The 17380-nt window shown below is 40.5% G+C and overlaps 1 protein-coding gene across 1 annotated transcript in view; it reads left to right on the forward strand.

The window, feature by feature from the left end:
- Nucleotides 1-1103: 1103 nt before the first annotated feature.
- The window catches only part of TRPM5 (transient receptor potential cation channel subfamily M member 5), a 35912-nt gene continuing 19635 nt past the window's right edge, over nucleotides 1104-17380 (forward strand). Inside the window, exons 1-10 of the mRNA XM_066320881.1 lie at nucleotides 1104-1220; nucleotides 2186-2366; nucleotides 3423-3589; nucleotides 6348-6528; nucleotides 8925-8989; nucleotides 10906-11097; nucleotides 12408-12510; nucleotides 13370-13488; nucleotides 14126-14476; nucleotides 16551-16682. Coding sequence (XP_066176978.1) covers nucleotides 1104-1220; nucleotides 2186-2366; nucleotides 3423-3589; nucleotides 6348-6528; nucleotides 8925-8989; nucleotides 10906-11097; nucleotides 12408-12510; nucleotides 13370-13488; nucleotides 14126-14476; nucleotides 16551-16682 — 1608 coding nt within the window. The remainder of the gene's footprint in view (nucleotides 1221-2185; nucleotides 2367-3422; nucleotides 3590-6347; nucleotides 6529-8924; nucleotides 8990-10905; nucleotides 11098-12407; nucleotides 12511-13369; nucleotides 13489-14125; nucleotides 14477-16550; nucleotides 16683-17380) is intronic.

The raw sequence follows: 17380 nt of genomic DNA on the forward strand, positions 1-17380 counted from the left end.
GGGAAGAAAATACAGAGGCAGCTGTGGTGAAGCAGCTGAGATCCAGACTCCCAGGAGACTTCCCAGCCCAAGGGAATGCCTGGAGGGTTTGCTCCCTCTACTGGAGCATCCTAATAGACCCACAAGAGATTTGCTAGTTTGACCCACTCAATCCCACAGCAGAGCTCTCAGACTAGGAAATAAAAACTATTACAGTGCTGATTACCATTGCTGGCTTAGTGTCACAAGGATTAAAAAAAAAAAAAAAAAAAAAAAAACCCACAAAAAAACAACTATGTCGTTCAACATGCAGCTGAAGGCAGACAGGAGAGAGCTATTTCACTGCTTTTGTTTTGAAGAGAATCAAAATAAGGCACAGAAGTTCAAATCTGTGTTTTTCAGATCGTAATTCTGTCAGTTCAGTCAAACTGTAACATAGGAAAAGCAGGCAGACCTTTCCAGTGCCTCATGTAATGCAGAAGAGCAACTCTTGCTGTATGACCTTTGCTCTAGGACAGCCTGGCCTTAGATACTTGGGCTCACAGATAAATAGCCTATTCCTGCAGGAAGCAGAGAGCATCTCCAGACAAACAAACGTCACCACTTGGTTGTTTAGCATTCCTGTCAGGTAAGAGAGGTCAGAGCAGCATAAGGCACAGTGACAGCAAGAAACCATGACTCAGACACTCACTGACACTGCTCCACTCTTGCTTGCCTGAAAGAGTTGGTGGCTGAGGCTCCTCTTCCTCTTTTGTAGAATCGGGGTCACCTTTGGGCTCTGAGATTGCAGGATCTTGCACTTTGCAACTCAGCTTTCTGTCTGCTGAATGAGATTTCAGGAAGCCTTATTTCTTCACGCCTTTTTCTACCTTAGGTTACACGGTGTCAGTGTGGAATCTGCCTTCTTGTATATAACATCAGACATTTCGTACAAAGACCTCCAATTTCAGCTAAACATTACAGGCACGATAGTAATAAAAGTAAAATGTTTGACTAAAAACTCATCTAGATATATTTTAATGGATTTTGTGGTCTCTCCAGTTTAAATAGCTTCTTATTTACCAACTTTCTGTCATCCCAGTGAACATCTTGATCCACTGGTGCTCAACCACTTTACGAATTCAATGGAGGAAATGGAAACCAAGCTCTGCAGCAGTGACAAAGAGGAAGCTTTCAAAAGAGAATTACCATACTGCACAGGAGAAATAGACTTCACAGCTTCTGGGAAGAAACATGGAAAGGTATGGGCACTGAGGAGTTGCAACCCTTTTACAGTACTGCGGTTGTTCAGCTGTCACTTCTTAGCAGTAAAGGCAGAGTCTGCAACAGTGAGGGTCAGTGTGCCAGAGGGAGGCACCACGTTATGCCCTACATAGGGACCGTGCCTTCCTGAACATGAACGTGGTCTGAAACATTTTCATATTCAGAAATCAATCTCTTGATTTGCAATTGCATGATACAAGTACAGGTGATCACTTTTCCCTTTAAAAGGGGAAAATCAGTGCCCTGCTTCCTTCCTTTTTGTATCCTTTCCCTAGTTTAACCCACCAAAAATTAATCATTAAGAACTTTTACATTTTAAACATACTTTTGAGCTGTTTCAAGGTTTTCCTCAAAGTTCTCTCTCTGTTCTGCTGATATGCAGAGATGGATGTATATGCACTAACCCACCTCCTCACTAGTCCTGTGCACAAGTTAGTACTAGAGCAGAAGGAATTCCCAGGAATTCCTGAAATCTGCCTGGAGGATTTGTTTCATCATAAAATCTTAAGCAGAAATCCAAAATATATACAGAACTGGAAGAAGCAATAGAAGCAATAGATTCCTGTAACGTGTCCTCAAAAAATAGATATGAAATCGGGCAAATATTTCAGCTTTTGCAGAAACAACACCTACAGTTTGTTCCCTTTGCTAGGCTGCCGTGAAACTAAAGGCAGCTCAAGAGGAAGCTTAAAGGAGAGTGTGATTTGTCACTCTGCAACACAGAACTAACCCATGGAGCTGACCCACTTAGTGAGATGGCAATTATGCAGAAGTCTGCTAAATTCATTTAAGTATTTAGATCTCTGTCAAATCTTGCTCAAACAATTTTTTCTTAAATAGCCAAGTTGATGATAATTTCCCTCTGCATTTACCATGAACAGAATGTTTACTGTCTCTTTCTCACCTGTTGTTATTCATTGGGTTTTTCTCATGTTTGTTGCAGTTTATGAAAGTCCGGAGTACCATTCACCCTGGAATCATATTTGAAGTTATGCTCAACAAATGGAAGCTGCCTGCTCCCAATTTGGTTATCTCTTTAGTAGGGGGAGAAGAAAATTTTCAGATGAAGCCTTGGCTAAGGGATGCATTAAAGAAAGGATTTATAAAGGCAGCTGAAAGCACAGGTGAGTGCTTTAGGCTTTAAAGAGGGAATTTGTCTTCCTGATGGATTCTCACACCTAGCCCCCAGTGATCTGGTAATGACAATGAGCCTGCTCACAGGATTGTTTTTGAAAATTCAAGACTTTGCTGAATGCAACCTTCATGTAAATACCTTTGAAAATGCAAGCAATTGCATTATAGTAGCAAAAATAAGTTCTTTCAAAGAAAATTACTCTAAGTAACCATTTCTGAAGTGTAAAATTACCTGATATAATTCTCTCAAAGGAGACAGTAGAAAGCATCAAAATGAGGACAAATAAAATCACCCCTCTTTTGTGCCATAACAAAATAATTCTGAGGAGAGCAGAGCAATTTGAGTCCAACAAGAGTGTTTAGGTAAAAAATAAGAATTTCTCCATTCTTACCTGCAAAATACCGTGAAAATATTTGTGAGCATTTCACAGCAAGCTCTTGGTTTAGCTTCACTGTTCTAGACAAGATTGTACCAGTTTTGCTTTTTGTATTGAGACAGCCCAGTGCCAGAGCTCTTTTTGGTACCTCCACACAGCCACAAGAACAGGAGAAAGAACTCCAGATTAGGCAGATTATGCCTGAGCTCTTCTGCTAAGAAGTGATTGCATGAGGCTGTTTAGGCCTCAGTTGAAGTCAACAGCTTCCCTGCCTCTTTGCCTTTCCTCTTCCTTGTAAAGCATTCACACTTGCCAAGTGCAGGGATGTTTCTGCCCAGATGTAGACAGTGAGTAACTCCAGAGTGGACACAGCATTCTTGATGAGCACATTAACATCAGAGTACAGATGGCAATGTTGCATCACGTGAAGATACGTGAAGGATATTTGGTTGAGCTCCTAATTTCTTCTTGTTTTCCTTATTAAATTCTTATGTATTTTGCATATGTTTTCATTCTAAAAGTTATAGTCCATCAAGATCTGTCTACACTTTATCCGTCTAAAAAAAAAAAACCCAACCTTAAATCCAGTACTGTAAGTAATGTTACTTGACACACAAACACATTGCAATGCAAAGAAATCACCTAACTGCTTTTTAAAAATAATTCCAGGTGCCTGGATTTTCACCAGTGCTTTGCGTGTGGGAGTAACCAGACACTTAGTGCAAGCAGTCCGAGATCTTGCCCTGGCTAGTACCTCATCCAGACTCAGTGTGATTGCCATAGGAATAACTTCACTCAGGAAAATCCAGCGCAGAGAAATTCTGGATAACGCAAAGGTATTTTTCTCTTATTCCATTGTTCGGATCTAAGCCGCGTCCTTAAAAAAAAAAATTGATAAGCAATTGGCAGAACAACTTTGGTATAACTTCAAACAAACAAAGAAGAAATGACGTGGGGTTTAAGCTATGTTTTGGGAGGAACCAGAGTTCAAGGATGTTTGGAGGATTCTGTGCCCTCTGTGCCCAGCGGGTGGCAGCATTAGCATCAGTCCAGCGAGCAGCACAGGGTGGAACCTCAGGAAAATACCGCGGAATAAGGGACTTCTCATGGATTTCTCCCTTGTCCACTTACTGCAGAAGCACTTACTCCTAGATATTACATAAATACTGCAAAAAGTATATTTCATTTTATGGGACACCGGACATAAATATTGCAGGACAAATTTTTCTTTCAGGTAGCCACTGAATTGATATTTAATACACAACAAAACTTGCTCTATACAACAGGTCAAAAATATGAGCTGTGCAGGATTTCACCTAATTATGGGGAGCTCTAGGGAGTTCTCAAATTGCGTGAAGGGAATCAAAGTTCTTGGGAAGAAAACAAAAACAATACACCAGCAAATAAAAAAACCTCACCCAACAAAACTGTTGCTGACAGTGTTGCTGCTGAATGGACATAGAAGTGGTGAGAAAAAAACAAAAACATTCCCTTCCTGTCGCTGGATATACAGTCTGTTCTAAGTAAAACATTACAACAATAAAATAGGTGTTTAATGACAGTTTCTCTGTACTATTTTACTTCCCTGAAGCAGCTAAGAAATAAATGACAAAGACAGCCTTTTGAATTCACACCTAGTTGTTCTCTCACACAGAGGCTGAGACACTGCCAGACCATACCAGCAATTTATTGTCACTGGTCTTTTCCTTTTGCTTTTTTTGCCAATGACAGCCGCCTATGTGCTCTAAAGGTGGGACTCTTTAGCTGGAAGAATTTAACCTATTTGTGTTGCAAAAGGGGGCCAAAAGGGCCTCAAAGGAAAAAATTCGGTTCATTGTGTTTGTGGATTTTGTTCAGGAAAGTCTGCAAATGCAAACTATTTCGCCTCCCTTCTAGGCTAAGTGACCCAAATACATCTGGATCTTTCCCTACCAGCAGCTACAAAACAAGTGCACTCTCTTTTTATTTTCTCCAGCTCAACTAAAGCCCAAATTCTTTGTCAAGGGATATTTTGCAAAGAGCATTCCTGACCCTATGACTTCTGGCGCAGCTTCCCCCCAAAGATACTTTGGATTTTAGTCAGTAACTTTAAGATAAAGGAGCTACAGACAGGGATGTTGATCTAAACCCAACTCTCTTTATACTTGGCACTAAACACAAGCAGCTTGTTGTGTAAAATAGAGCTAACAACCCACACTAGCAAGGAGAAAAACAAGCCCTGAAATCAATAGATCCCTCCCATCTCTTCTGTGTTAATAGTATGCTTTAAACATCATTGAAAGATCACTTCCACATTTTCAGAGAATAAAGAGGAAAATCCCCAAGGGCCTTTTTCAATTGGTTGTTGTGCCTCCAGGTCCTAATCAAAGGCCACATCTCTGGTGAGGAGGCTTAATGTTACATGGCAGCAGAATAGAGGCACACCCTCTGTCAAAGCAAAATCTGAAGGAAATTAACTATGTCAAGAAGCTTTCCCCAAGGAATGAGAGAGAGAAGAAAGTGAAAGAAATTTGTGGCACTCGCTGTTCATGAGAAACATGCAAGTTTACTGCTTTTTAGTGTGAGGAAAATGCAATACACAGTGACAACTGCCAAGCTGACAGTCTGAGTTTAGCCCAGCAACACTGCAGGAATTGGTAAAGAGGCATGATAGAAGGAAATGCAGATTTTAAACAGTTGTGTTAATCTACCTGCTTGCCAGAGGACAATGAGTATGAAAATGAAAAAGAAAAACCAGACATTTACAGCCAGGTGTGATGTATCAAAGAGGATGGGCAACAGAGAGAAAAATGTATTAAGAAAGAAAGGGGAGTTTGAAAAAGTATACATATCGAAGTCCACATACAAAAGTATACATATCGAAGTGTGTAGTTCAATATTTAGAACAAAAGACTGTAGCAGGGATTCTGTTTTACCTAGAAGATGAGTTTATGAAAAAAAACCCAAAAACTATTAATAAATAATTTAAATGTATAACACCACTCATCCAAAATAAAAGAGATTCCCCTTTCTAAAATCTGTCTGCCACTCTCTCTTTTAGAATGCAATTTCCAAACTGAGGATAACCATCAGATTTCATATAACCCTGTTAATTAAATAGAGCTATGTATAAATTGGATCTTTCAATGGACATGAGCAGACTAACTTATTCAGGGCCTAAACATGGAGCAGGCTAACTTATTCACTGGCCTAAACATGGACAAAACACAACTGAAATTAATAGTTTGCCCCTCATTACACCAGCTGAGGCTTCACATCTCCATACACAATCATCAAGTCTCATGGCCCCTTTCCATTTGTCCAATAAACAATTCCAAAACCTGCATTCCAGAGGAGATGATTGATATCGCTATATTTTGCAGAGGCCAAGAAGGGAAACTTCAGGGACTCCAGCTATCAGCCCTGCCAAATCTGGCTGCTTCCAGAAGGAATAGATTTTCCATCTTCACCTTTTTTTAAAGGGTCTGGTTTATCCAAGAGTCTCACGGGTGGTGAGCTGTGTCAGGGCACACACGGCCCAGAAAGGGAGAGGAAGGATGTTAAATCACGGCTGGGCTTTGCAAAGAGCACTGACATCTCCCCTCCTCTCTCTAGAGTGAAAGTCTTGTCCACTACCAGTCAGACGACAACATCCACGGCCCACCGTATTCCCTGGATCACAACCATTCCCATTTGATTCTGGTGGACCACGCCACTCCGGAGGAGCCGGACGGAACCACCAAGCTCCTCTTCACCTTGGAGAAGTTCATCTCGGAGCAGCGCACGGGCTATGGGGGTAAGCAGGTCCTGCAGAGCCATCTAATCTGACTGATACTGATAGCACAGCGGGCCCCTGGCCTTATCAAAGGTAACTCAGTGCTGACATCAGACAGTGGCCTACTTAGACAAGACCAAGTCAACACATTTGTCATCAAGTAAGAGGCAGAAGGGTGGTAACACTCGAAGTATGAAAGCTGCTCTTTGAACCAAGAATCTGGACTTTTATTGAGTCTCCTTAAATGTAGCTTAAAGTTGATCTTCAAAGCACAGCTCAAATTGCCTTAAAAGACAACATATGGAAAATAAATCCAGCTTCAAGTGCCTTTACCAGTGGTTCTAAGAGATTGATAGTCATTGTTATATGCTTTTATCCCCTCTCACACGCAGGGTCTTGAATTGCTCCCACACTGCAAGAAAAGACTTGTTCCAAAGCCCTCTGAAATATTTTAAGCCCTATTTGTTTTGGGATAAAATCTTATCCTGGGTAAACACCGTAGCATCTAATGTCTATCTGAATCTCTGTGACCTTTTTTTATCATAAGAACTAAGTATTGGGCAGGTCTCCTACTGCTATTTGTGGAAGGAACTCACTTGTCAAGATAATGCAGTTACTTTTGCCTTTGCTTTGTTTGTGTCACACATGCAGTGCTAGCACAGCTGAAACAGGAGGGAGAGCTGACTAGTTCACAGCTGTGTGCATCAATGCAATATCCACTTACACAGCCCATAGGGTAGTAGCACAGAGGTACCTGAGAGCACAAATGCACCTGAATATTCTTTACCTGGAGACTCAGATAGGAGCGACTATAGCCAGGCTGTAAGGGTAGCCTGAGGCTGCCATGCTGAGAGTTACAAAGCAGCCTCTTTCTGCTCACAAACCAAATCTGATTGAACAAATCTCAGGGGAACATAATTCTGATGAAGAATGCTGATTCATATGACAAATATTTTGCTGGCACAGACTGAATTCAGTGTTATCTTCTATAAACAAAACCAATGTAATTCATTGGAGCTCATTTATAAACAAGCTGAGCAAAGCTATGTGGCTGTACTGAAGTAAAACACTTTAATAAGGTCATGCGGAATTTCCCAATTTAAAGAAAAAAAACAAACCTATAACTCTTTTAGAGGAAATTTGTTATATACTGAATATTCTTTGCAATTGAGGACTGTCCAGATTCACAGTGTAAAGTCAGAATCCACCTGACCCCCCTCTGGCTAAATTTTATCTAAATCTATGGTAAATTAAGAATATTTGTAGCCTTAATCATACATGGAGGAACCTGTAGTCACAGAGGTCACTCTTCAAAGAGCACCACATTAGAGAGGTGTGAAAATACTATGCCATTCATATGCCAACCATATCCTGGCTACAGCTCAGTCTAACCTGATCTCTGTAGTCATCCCAAAAGACATACAACAAATAGCAAGTAGAGATCTGTACTGAGTTTTGGGAGATCTACAAAGGGAACCATCAAAAAATTGTGTGAACCAAATGCTTTTTATCTTCCAGTTGAAAGAGGCATTCATCTCATATTACTGTTTTGACTGAGCTCTTTCAGGCCAATCTGTAGCCACTTCTGCATTAGAGTTCAGCATTTACAGTAAAAACCATCCAAAACTATATGAGCCTCTGTAGGAGGATGGCTTGGGACAGGGGTCCTGATATAATTTCTTCCCCTGATACCATGACATGTTAAATATTTCATTAGCATCTCTTTCAAAAGTATCAGACTATGCTATTATTAATCACCACACCAGGCTGTGCTGAATTAAACTTTCAGCTGTTTAAGCAGAGTAATAAATATATAGTTCCTATCAATTTGTTTCTGACTCATCTAGTCCTATCCAGTCTACACAGTCAGCCTCTTCCTATTCTTAAATCCTTCTTTCATAAGGCTTTTGTCCTGGACTCCAGTCCCCCTTCCAGCACATGCAGGACACATCCAGGACAAACTGAGAGCTTTTCACCTCCAGCTGTGTCTTACTGTAAACACTGGTAGGTGCCTCTCTGGAAACCCACCAACCCACCCTAATGCAGCTCCATTGCTCCCCAACCTGACAACCCTGCAGTAAACACATAAATTAAAAAGCCAGCAGTGGCATGACACACAGCGGTGCCAATACTCACATTTTGCAGCTGAAGTCAGAACAGCCTGGACTGCTTGCCTGGGATCACACAAAATTTTCAGGGGGAAGGTGCCTTTGTCCTGAATCCTAGCCCAGGACCCCTCTGTTAGGTCAGTGTTATTCCCTTCCTTTGCCATTTTCTTCTGCATTTGCCTGCCTTGTGCAAGTTCATGTAGGGACTAAAGCAGCACATAAGAGGAGAAATATTTTCAAGGGTTTGCGTGAAGAAATAGGTTTGTGAAAGCTGTTACTTTTTTTTAAATTAAACCATCTATTTCACAGGAACGGGTAGCATTGAGATCCCTGTGCTTTGCTTACTGGTAAATGGAGGACCAGGCACACTTGAGGTAAGAAGCTATTTTCAGTTTTAGAAAAGTAAATTAACTGGTGCCAAGTAATTAATGGAAAATTTGGCTGTATGGCAAACACATCTATTGGCACTTCACAAATAAAGTCAAATTTCACATCTATACACCATTAAGAACTGAGTTCTGTTAATATTAAATTTGACAGTATTTGTTTGGGAGAAATATTTACTTTTGAATAGGCACCAGCTGATCATTACAACTTCCATTGCCAGCTTGTCCAGTGGGAAGAAAGAATCCAAACCCAAAACTAACCCATAGAAACCAGCTCCAGATCTAGGGAAACAGAAATACTGTGTTTTTACTTGAGAACATACACACACACACAGAAAAACAAAAACAAAAACAAACAAACAGACAAACAAAAACCCAAACAAACAAACACACCAAAAAAAGGGACTCTTTCAGTGCTGTTAAGCAAAAACACAACAGTGTGTCCCAGAGCTCATAAGAAGCACAAGACCAGGTTTCTGGACATGCCATTTAAAATGGGAGTGTCCTGGTTCCACTGAGCAAAAGTATATTATAGGGCTGAAGACTGGAGTGTTGTCTTATAATAATCCCAAATCTTCTTCAGCAAAGGATCAGTTTTGATCCTTTGCTGATTCTTATCAGCAAAGATGTTGGTTCTACAACTTAAAGAACCTGTTAACAAGGAGATAGTCTTTACTTTACTCTACAATTTTACTTTTTTTTTTTTTATAATACTCTAGGTCTAGAAAACCTTTAGAGAAACACAATTTAACTATAATTTAAAGCTTCTGAGTGCTGAAACTGATACACAAGCTGGTAACCCCTTTCCAGAAAAATTACTCCTTTCTGGGGATGTTTTCTATATTCAGTTTCTTGTATCTTGTCATAACTTTGGTCAACTGGACTAAAACACACACTCATATTAGAAATCTCACTATTTAAAGAAAGATTATATCACCTCATTAGCTTGCTTGCTTGCTTTCATGAGAAGCTAAATGTTGCAGTGTTTCCAGTATCTCTGGTTCAGAAAAATCCCACATTATGACATGTAAATCCTCTTTTCAAAGTTTTACAGAACAGTGTGACTGGAAGACAAAAAGTGACTGGCTGGAGTTGCTCTATCTAAACTGACATGTACTGGGAATGGATAACTGGCCACACTTTTTTAGAATATCAATTTTTTAAAATGGATAACACACACCCCAGAGACTGCAAACAGTTTTTAAAAAATCTCAATACCTAAGCTAAAGAAAAAACCCCCTGCATCATAATTGAATCAGTGCAGTCTTGTATAACTCCAGAGGAAGAAACAGACTGGCAGCAAATAGACATTTTTGTAATTATGATGCCATGGCCTCTGCTTTCCTCTCTCAACAACTTGCCTGACTCATTCTAATTGCACCAGTAATAGAATTAGTAGCCTTTAAATCTTGTAGCTGCTATGATTCAGTGGATTTTTTTCTGTAGCCCAGTGTTGTGTTCCCACAGGCAAATTCCTGATTTTCAGAACATATTGCCAGGTTTAGCAGACAGAGGAAAAAAAAAAGAAGCCTATACAAAAAAGTCTCCTGGTAATTTCTGTACAGGGTTACTCTTGTACTTGGCTATGCTGAAACAGAGTCTTCAAGGGGAAAAGAAAAAGTCAGGGTCAAAGAAATTTTATTCATTGTTTGTCCAAATCAGGTTGCTTAGCTACTCAGCAGATGTGTCATGAAAAGAAGCATAGTCAGAGGCCTATATATGGATGACCTGCTACAGAATTCAAAAAATCTGAATAGCTTAGAGGAGCCTGGACTGATTCCATAGTGAATCTGACTTAGGTACATATTTATTCCTGGTTTGCTAGAAGTCCTTCTTTTAAATAACATTTTCTTTCCCTTATGAATTCTAAAATGTTTCTAAAAATGTCCTGTTTTAAACTACAGAGAATTTGCAGCGGGTTGGAAAATTCTGCTCCCTGGCTTATCTTAGCAGGGTCTGGTGGCACAGCCGACATCTTAGCTGCATTCATGAACGACCCACAGCTTATCATGCCAGAAGCTGTTGAAAAGCAATTTAAGGAGAAATTCCCTGCAGAGAGCTTCTCGTGGAAGGACATTCTCCAGTGGACAGAGACAGTGAGTTCAAATGTTTGATAAGTCGTCATGTTCACAAAGCTGTCTCCTGACACTTGCAGCTCTGGTAGCCCCTTCAGTCCAGGTTTGGCAAGAAGCTGCTCAGAAGTTTTGGGAACTCCAGTGCTTTGACACTGGTGTCATAGAATGCCTCTCTAGCGCTAAGAATCAAGTGGTCATTTGATCATACAAACTACTTTGTTGCCTCAGTAATTCAGCTGAACACTTAGGGCTCTGTCCTCCTTCAATTACTTCCTCAAGTAACAGCCAGCATCCAGGAACCTGACAGTCCTTCTGTAGGACATGAAGCATTATTTATATCCACAGCTGTGGAGCTTGTGCAGCTGTGACAGAAGAGACCTAATTCATACTCTACAGCTGTTAAATGGAAACCTAGTGGTGGATAAGCATGAATAAATTAAGTAGAATGAAACATGTTTAGAATTATACTATTGCAGTTACTTGTTCTTTAAGTATTATTGTTCTTAAAACAGAAAGACAAAACAGTCAGAGATCTTCTTTACTCTTTGTCTTGGAGTACACTTGCATAAGCCTTTTAGAAACAAATACCCACTTTGAGATTGTCCTTGTGTGAACACTGAAGAGCACTGGGTGCCTATGAGATAAACCAAGTCCACCTGACCTTGCCCACTCCATCTTCTTTGCATTCCCTGCCATAATCCTCAGCTTTAAAAGTTCCACATAATAATTCCATTAGGAAGAACTTTACCAGATCACTAACAAAAGGGGATGAAAGACATGTAAAAGTAATATTGTCAGAGGCTCACAAAGTCTCAGTGCAGCTGCACTGCAGGGAAGAAAGCTCAATAAATAGAGAAGCAGAAGGAAAGAGAAGAATATGGTATATATATCAATATTTGAGGACTTTTACTCCGAGAAGCGTTAGAGACTATGCTTTTAAATAAACAACTCAGAGAGCAAAACTTAAATGTCAAAGCAGGATGAAGTAAAATGGAGCTAGTGGTATGCTAGCTATAATGTGCCTTTGACTCAAATGAGATTGTAAGTTAAGGAAGGATCTTTAATTAAAGCACTGCTCTGATTCTCAGGATATCCAAGTTCTGTTCCTCCTATCCTGGTAGGTCACTTGGAAAAGGCAGTAACTCCCTCTTTGCCTTAGGAGTTATTTATATATGGGAAACTAATAATATCGGCCTTCTTGCCAAACCTCAGCTTTACAATTAGAACGTAAGTTTTTGGGAAATGCTGTTTGGGTCTCCCCTGGGCATTTGGGCACTAATGTACATCCAAAGAACAATGTTTAAAATTACTTTTGTTTCTATTCCAAATAGATTCAAAATATTATTTCACACCAGCATCTTCTAACTCTGCACAACTTTGAACAAGATGGTTCAGAAGAACTAGACACAGTCATTTTAAAAGCTTTAGTAAAAGGTAAGATACATAAACAAACATTTATCTTATTTGATTTCTATGCCATAAATATATTTCCTCTTTTCCCAGGGCAAGTTCAGTTGACTGTTGGATCAGATTTCATTTCTGATACACTGTTCTTTTATTTGTTTATTGACAAATTAACTGTGGCAGTTACTGTAGCTCTTTTAATCTTCCTTTAAACTAGTGTTTGGTTTTTAATCTCATGCTATTTTATGGTACTATTTTAGTTACTCCTTTATTTCACTATTTGCTTCTCTTTATAACAGAGGCTATAAAAGAACTGAAATACACTGGAGCAGTATATTATTCCAATTAAACCATAAAAAAAACCTCCATGAAAACGAAACCAAAACCCACAAGTAGATCAAAACTCCCTTTGTTTGAGAAACAATCCATTTCTCCTATAAGAAATCCCCATGGTATCTTCTGAAAGAAGACATTACTTGTGCCACCAATTATTTCAGTTTCTGTTAACTTAATGGCTTGTGTTTGCTTAAACTTAGCATGAGAGGAAAAAAGAAAAAGACATTCTGTTCCTGATGTGCTAATTGACACAAGGCAAAACCAACAGCAAGTCCTGTCCCCTGCTTTCTGCAGGCCAGTGTCCCTCTAAATATCCAACAGAGTTTAAACTTAATGGTTTTAATAGAGGTTTCATCTAGAAAAAAAATTTTTTTTTAATATTAATGTTACTTAATTTAGGAGAACATTTCTGTGAAGGGTTTCTAGTTAAGCAACCCACAGATCTGTGATAGCTGAAGGAGAACTTGCATTGCTAATCAAAGTATCAATACTATATAAAATTAAACATAACTATAAAGTACTGACTTTATTTGCATTCCCTATTTTTTTCCAGCCTGTAAAAGTCAGAGTCAAGAGGCTAAAGAATATCTGGATGAACTGAAACTGGCAGTGGCCTGGAATAGGGTCGACATTGCTAAAAGTGAAATATTCAATAGTGACGTGGAGTGGAAGGTACCAGGGGTTTTTTTGCCTAAGAGGACACTCAGTGTATATTCCAATGTGTACAGGACACTGGAACATCCCAAAAGATGGCTTCAGTTTTTAACACTATCTGCACACTCGACTGAAAGATTGGGCAGGGCTATTTTGCTTCCTGAGGTTGTTTGTCTTTCTGGCCCCCTATATGATAATGACAAAAGACAGAGGAGTAACTCAGTGGTCATCATCTCTTTCTTGAGAGCAACAGACTTTCTGCCCTTCTGCATAGACCTTTAGAGCAAACAACCCTAAGTTTACAAAGCACAAGAAGCAGGCTGATATTGCTGTCAGAAGGTGGCATGAAAAATGCCACTGTTTTCAACTGCTGTATAAACACCCAGTGTTTATACAGTCTCATATCAAGTCCTACAACATGCAATTTATGTTGATGCTTTAATATTAATGCTGGTACAAACATTTTGCCAGAGAAAAATGAAGAGAGTTCCACCTCTTTCTCATTGTACTCACTGTTGACTGGTGGAAGACAAAATGTGCAGAATCTTCATGTTAAATTTTACCCTTCTCATCATCCATCCATGATTACCCTCCCCCCCCCAATTTATATATATATATATATATATATATAATTTTTTTTCCCCCATTAATCTAGTCCTGTGACCTGGAGGAAGTGATGATGGATGCTCTGGTCAACAACAAACCAGAATTCGTAAAGTTATTTATTGACAATGGGGCTAACATATATGAATTCCTGACCTACAGTCGTCTGCAGAGACTCTACTGCTCCATTTCTCAGAAATGTCTCCTCTATGAACTTCTCCTGAAGAAACATGAGGAAAGCAAACTGACCTTGGCAGGGCCCACTGGTCAGCAGCAAAACGAGCAGAAGGAGATCTGCCCCCTCTTCACTCTTGGTGAGGTCTCTAGAGTTCTCAAGGATTTTCTTCATGATGCATGCAAAGGTTTCTATCAAGACCTCAGACACGGAGGCAAGAAGAAATGTGTGAGTCACAACTTTGCATCATAGTTCTGCTCCCCTCCAATGCAGAATTTGTACTATTTGAACTAAGTCTAGCCTTTGGGGTGGGGCAGGGAACAGCTTTAGTTAAAGATGTATGGGGAATACAAATAAGATTGACATTTACTAAGGAGTAATTAGACATAAAAATAGTGGTCTGCTTTTCTCATACAGAACTTCAAGTAGTACTGGAAAGGCGATTTTTTCTAGCAGAAAGAAAAGCAGCCAATGGAGATTTTCAATCCCATGTCTGAAAATGGTCATCTTTGTACACGAAACTATTCTCAGATTTATACTCTGTACAAGTGAACTGTACTCAGATATTGATATTCAGTAACATCCAGTATTTGATTTTTGCCTTGAGATCATTTTAGTCTTTTTATGGAGTGCCAGAACACAGAACAAGAAATAGGAACAACTGTGTGACGTGGCCCTGGCAAGTGTGCTGGCCACCATATGACAAGGACAATATGTGATGGAATGTCTATAATCCACACTATGTTATAGTGTGGAATGTCTATAATCCATAGCTGTGCAATAGATGCATCATCATTTTTACATTTTGGCAGTGTATTTAACATTAAAATGCCTAAGTACCAAAGTGCTTTCAAAAGCATTGAATATAAATTTGGGTGCAAGGTTTCAAAACAAGGATGTATAAAGAAATTTCATTAAGGTTCAGTTTCAGACAAACTAAACAATTAAGCCTTTTGGTATTTGCCAAGTTCTAATTACACCTAAAAATTGTTAAAACTAGAAACTAATTTTAAAAAAATCATTTTATTTGAGACCTTAAATCACTTTTGCTTGGATAAAGCCTAGCTAAATTAATTGATAGTATGAAAAATTAAGTTTGAATCTACTCAGGGTTTTTTCATTCACAAGGATGAACAACTTGAGACAATACCTCTTATTCATTTCACCTCTGAAGTCACTAAGCATACTCCAGATTACAAATTTGCCAGAAATAAAAATTTGCCTCTAAAGCCTCACTGGCATTTGGCAGCAAGTGAGTTAAGGCTCACTGCTGTAGATAAGGCCCAATTCAGACACCAGCTCCTGCTGCCTACTAGCTTTTTCCCTTTTAAAGCTTCTTCCCATCGCTGAATCCCATTATCATTGGCAACAGAAAGAGCATCACAGTACTGGGATATCAGCATCACTGCTGCCAAATTGTGTGTCTTTTTTCAAGTTAAGAACTAGTTACAGACACAGATGAGACTTTTGGGATATCTTTGTCTCCTGCAAGGCTTTCAATGCAATTTAGCTGATTCAATAGCTCACTACAAACTGAAGAAGCAGCCCCCCTCAATATCCCCCAAAAGCGCCATTAAAATAAATTTGAACAGAATGCCGTAATTTAAACTACTAAAAAATATATTCTCACAAAAACCTGTTTAATTAAAAATAAATACATCCTGCCTGCTTCTAACTAACACAATAAATAAAAAAAGGTAGTTTTTCAATATATTTAAAATTCACAACTTGACCTAAGTGGCTACACTTCCTCTAGGTAAGTTTTTTATCAAGTGCTAAAGGAATAAGCAGTGTTCTACTTAAACTGCTCTCTGCATGAGGGAAAGGTTTCTCAAAGGGAAGACTAAAAAGGGGTATTGATGTACTCTATTCTTGTCCCGTACGGAGCCTTGGCGAGATTTATTTCTGGTGAAATAAAATGCCTTTTGTTCCCTTTTCTCTGAAGCCGTGTCCTCTGTGGCAGGCGAGCAGAGCCTGATATAATTGAAGGCAAGCCCAGATTAGTTAATCACAGGTTTGCCGTGTCTGATATTACACACCAGTGGTGAAACCCCGGTCTTAATAACGTCACTGAAAACTTTAGCATTGGCTTCAACCATTTCATCCAGAATGTTCTCACACATATTGGGTTATATCGGGGACACAAGGATCCTTTAACTCAGTACAGAGCGAGCTAATTGCTAATTACTGAGAGGTCTAAGAAACGGGAAGTAGTGAGCGAGGCTGGGAGCATCTTGGATCATGTCATTTGCGCCGAGTGAGACTGCAAATCAGGTTTTAAATTCTGCAAACCATATTTCAGGACAAAACGAACCCAAAGCGATTACCTGGCCCCTTGGATATGAACCAGAAAAGCGAGAATCCTTGGAGGGATTTGTTTGTATGGGCAGTACTTCAAAACCGGCACAAGATGGCAAACTATTTCTGGGCTATGGTAAGCACGGAGCTGTAGCTGCTTCAGGTAGAAGCGTTGGCATATTTCATGTTTACGAGCTGGTTTGTTTTTGCTCGGCCTTGCAGCTCGGGTGACAGATAGGTTTGTTTCCACAACACCAGAGGTGGCATTTATGGGGCTTTTCATCTCGGCGTGGCTGCTGCCCGCGGGGAGAGCAGGAGTCAATCAGGCCGGGCTGCAGCTCCGCTCCCGGCTGCCAGGAGCAGGTTTCGTGCCTCGGACAATGGGCCATTGTTCGGCCCCGAGCGTGCCGGGAGGGCGGACGGGGCAAGGAGGCCTCCTTCGCTGACGTGCTGCATGTGCGGCCAGCAGCATGCTCCAAGGCTGAGCTTCGAGCGGGCATAATCGGCCCCTGTTTCACCACGCAGCCCTGTCCCGCACATCTGGGAGCCTCCCTGCCCCCACAGAGAGAGAGGGAGAGCTCTCCCGCCATCGCTGACCTTCCCGAGGGGGGCGTCTGGCCCGCGGGGAGCGAGGGGCGCAGCACGGGCGGTGTGCGTGCGGACACATCGGCTCCTCGCAGGGCCATGGTGCTCCCCGGGCACACGGCACAGCCCTGCTCCGTGCCACGGGCCTGCCTCTGCCAGCCGTGCTCCCTCCGGTCGGCGACAGCTCCGGCACGGCACAGCCCCGCTGGAGGGATGGGGACACAGTGAGGATGTGCTGCTGTTTCCAGA

This window comes from Sylvia atricapilla, chromosome 6 (assembly GCF_009819655.1).
Source record: "Sylvia atricapilla isolate bSylAtr1 chromosome 6, bSylAtr1.pri, whole genome shotgun sequence".
NCBI lineage: Eukaryota > Metazoa > Chordata > Aves > Passeriformes > Sylviidae > Sylvia > Sylvia atricapilla.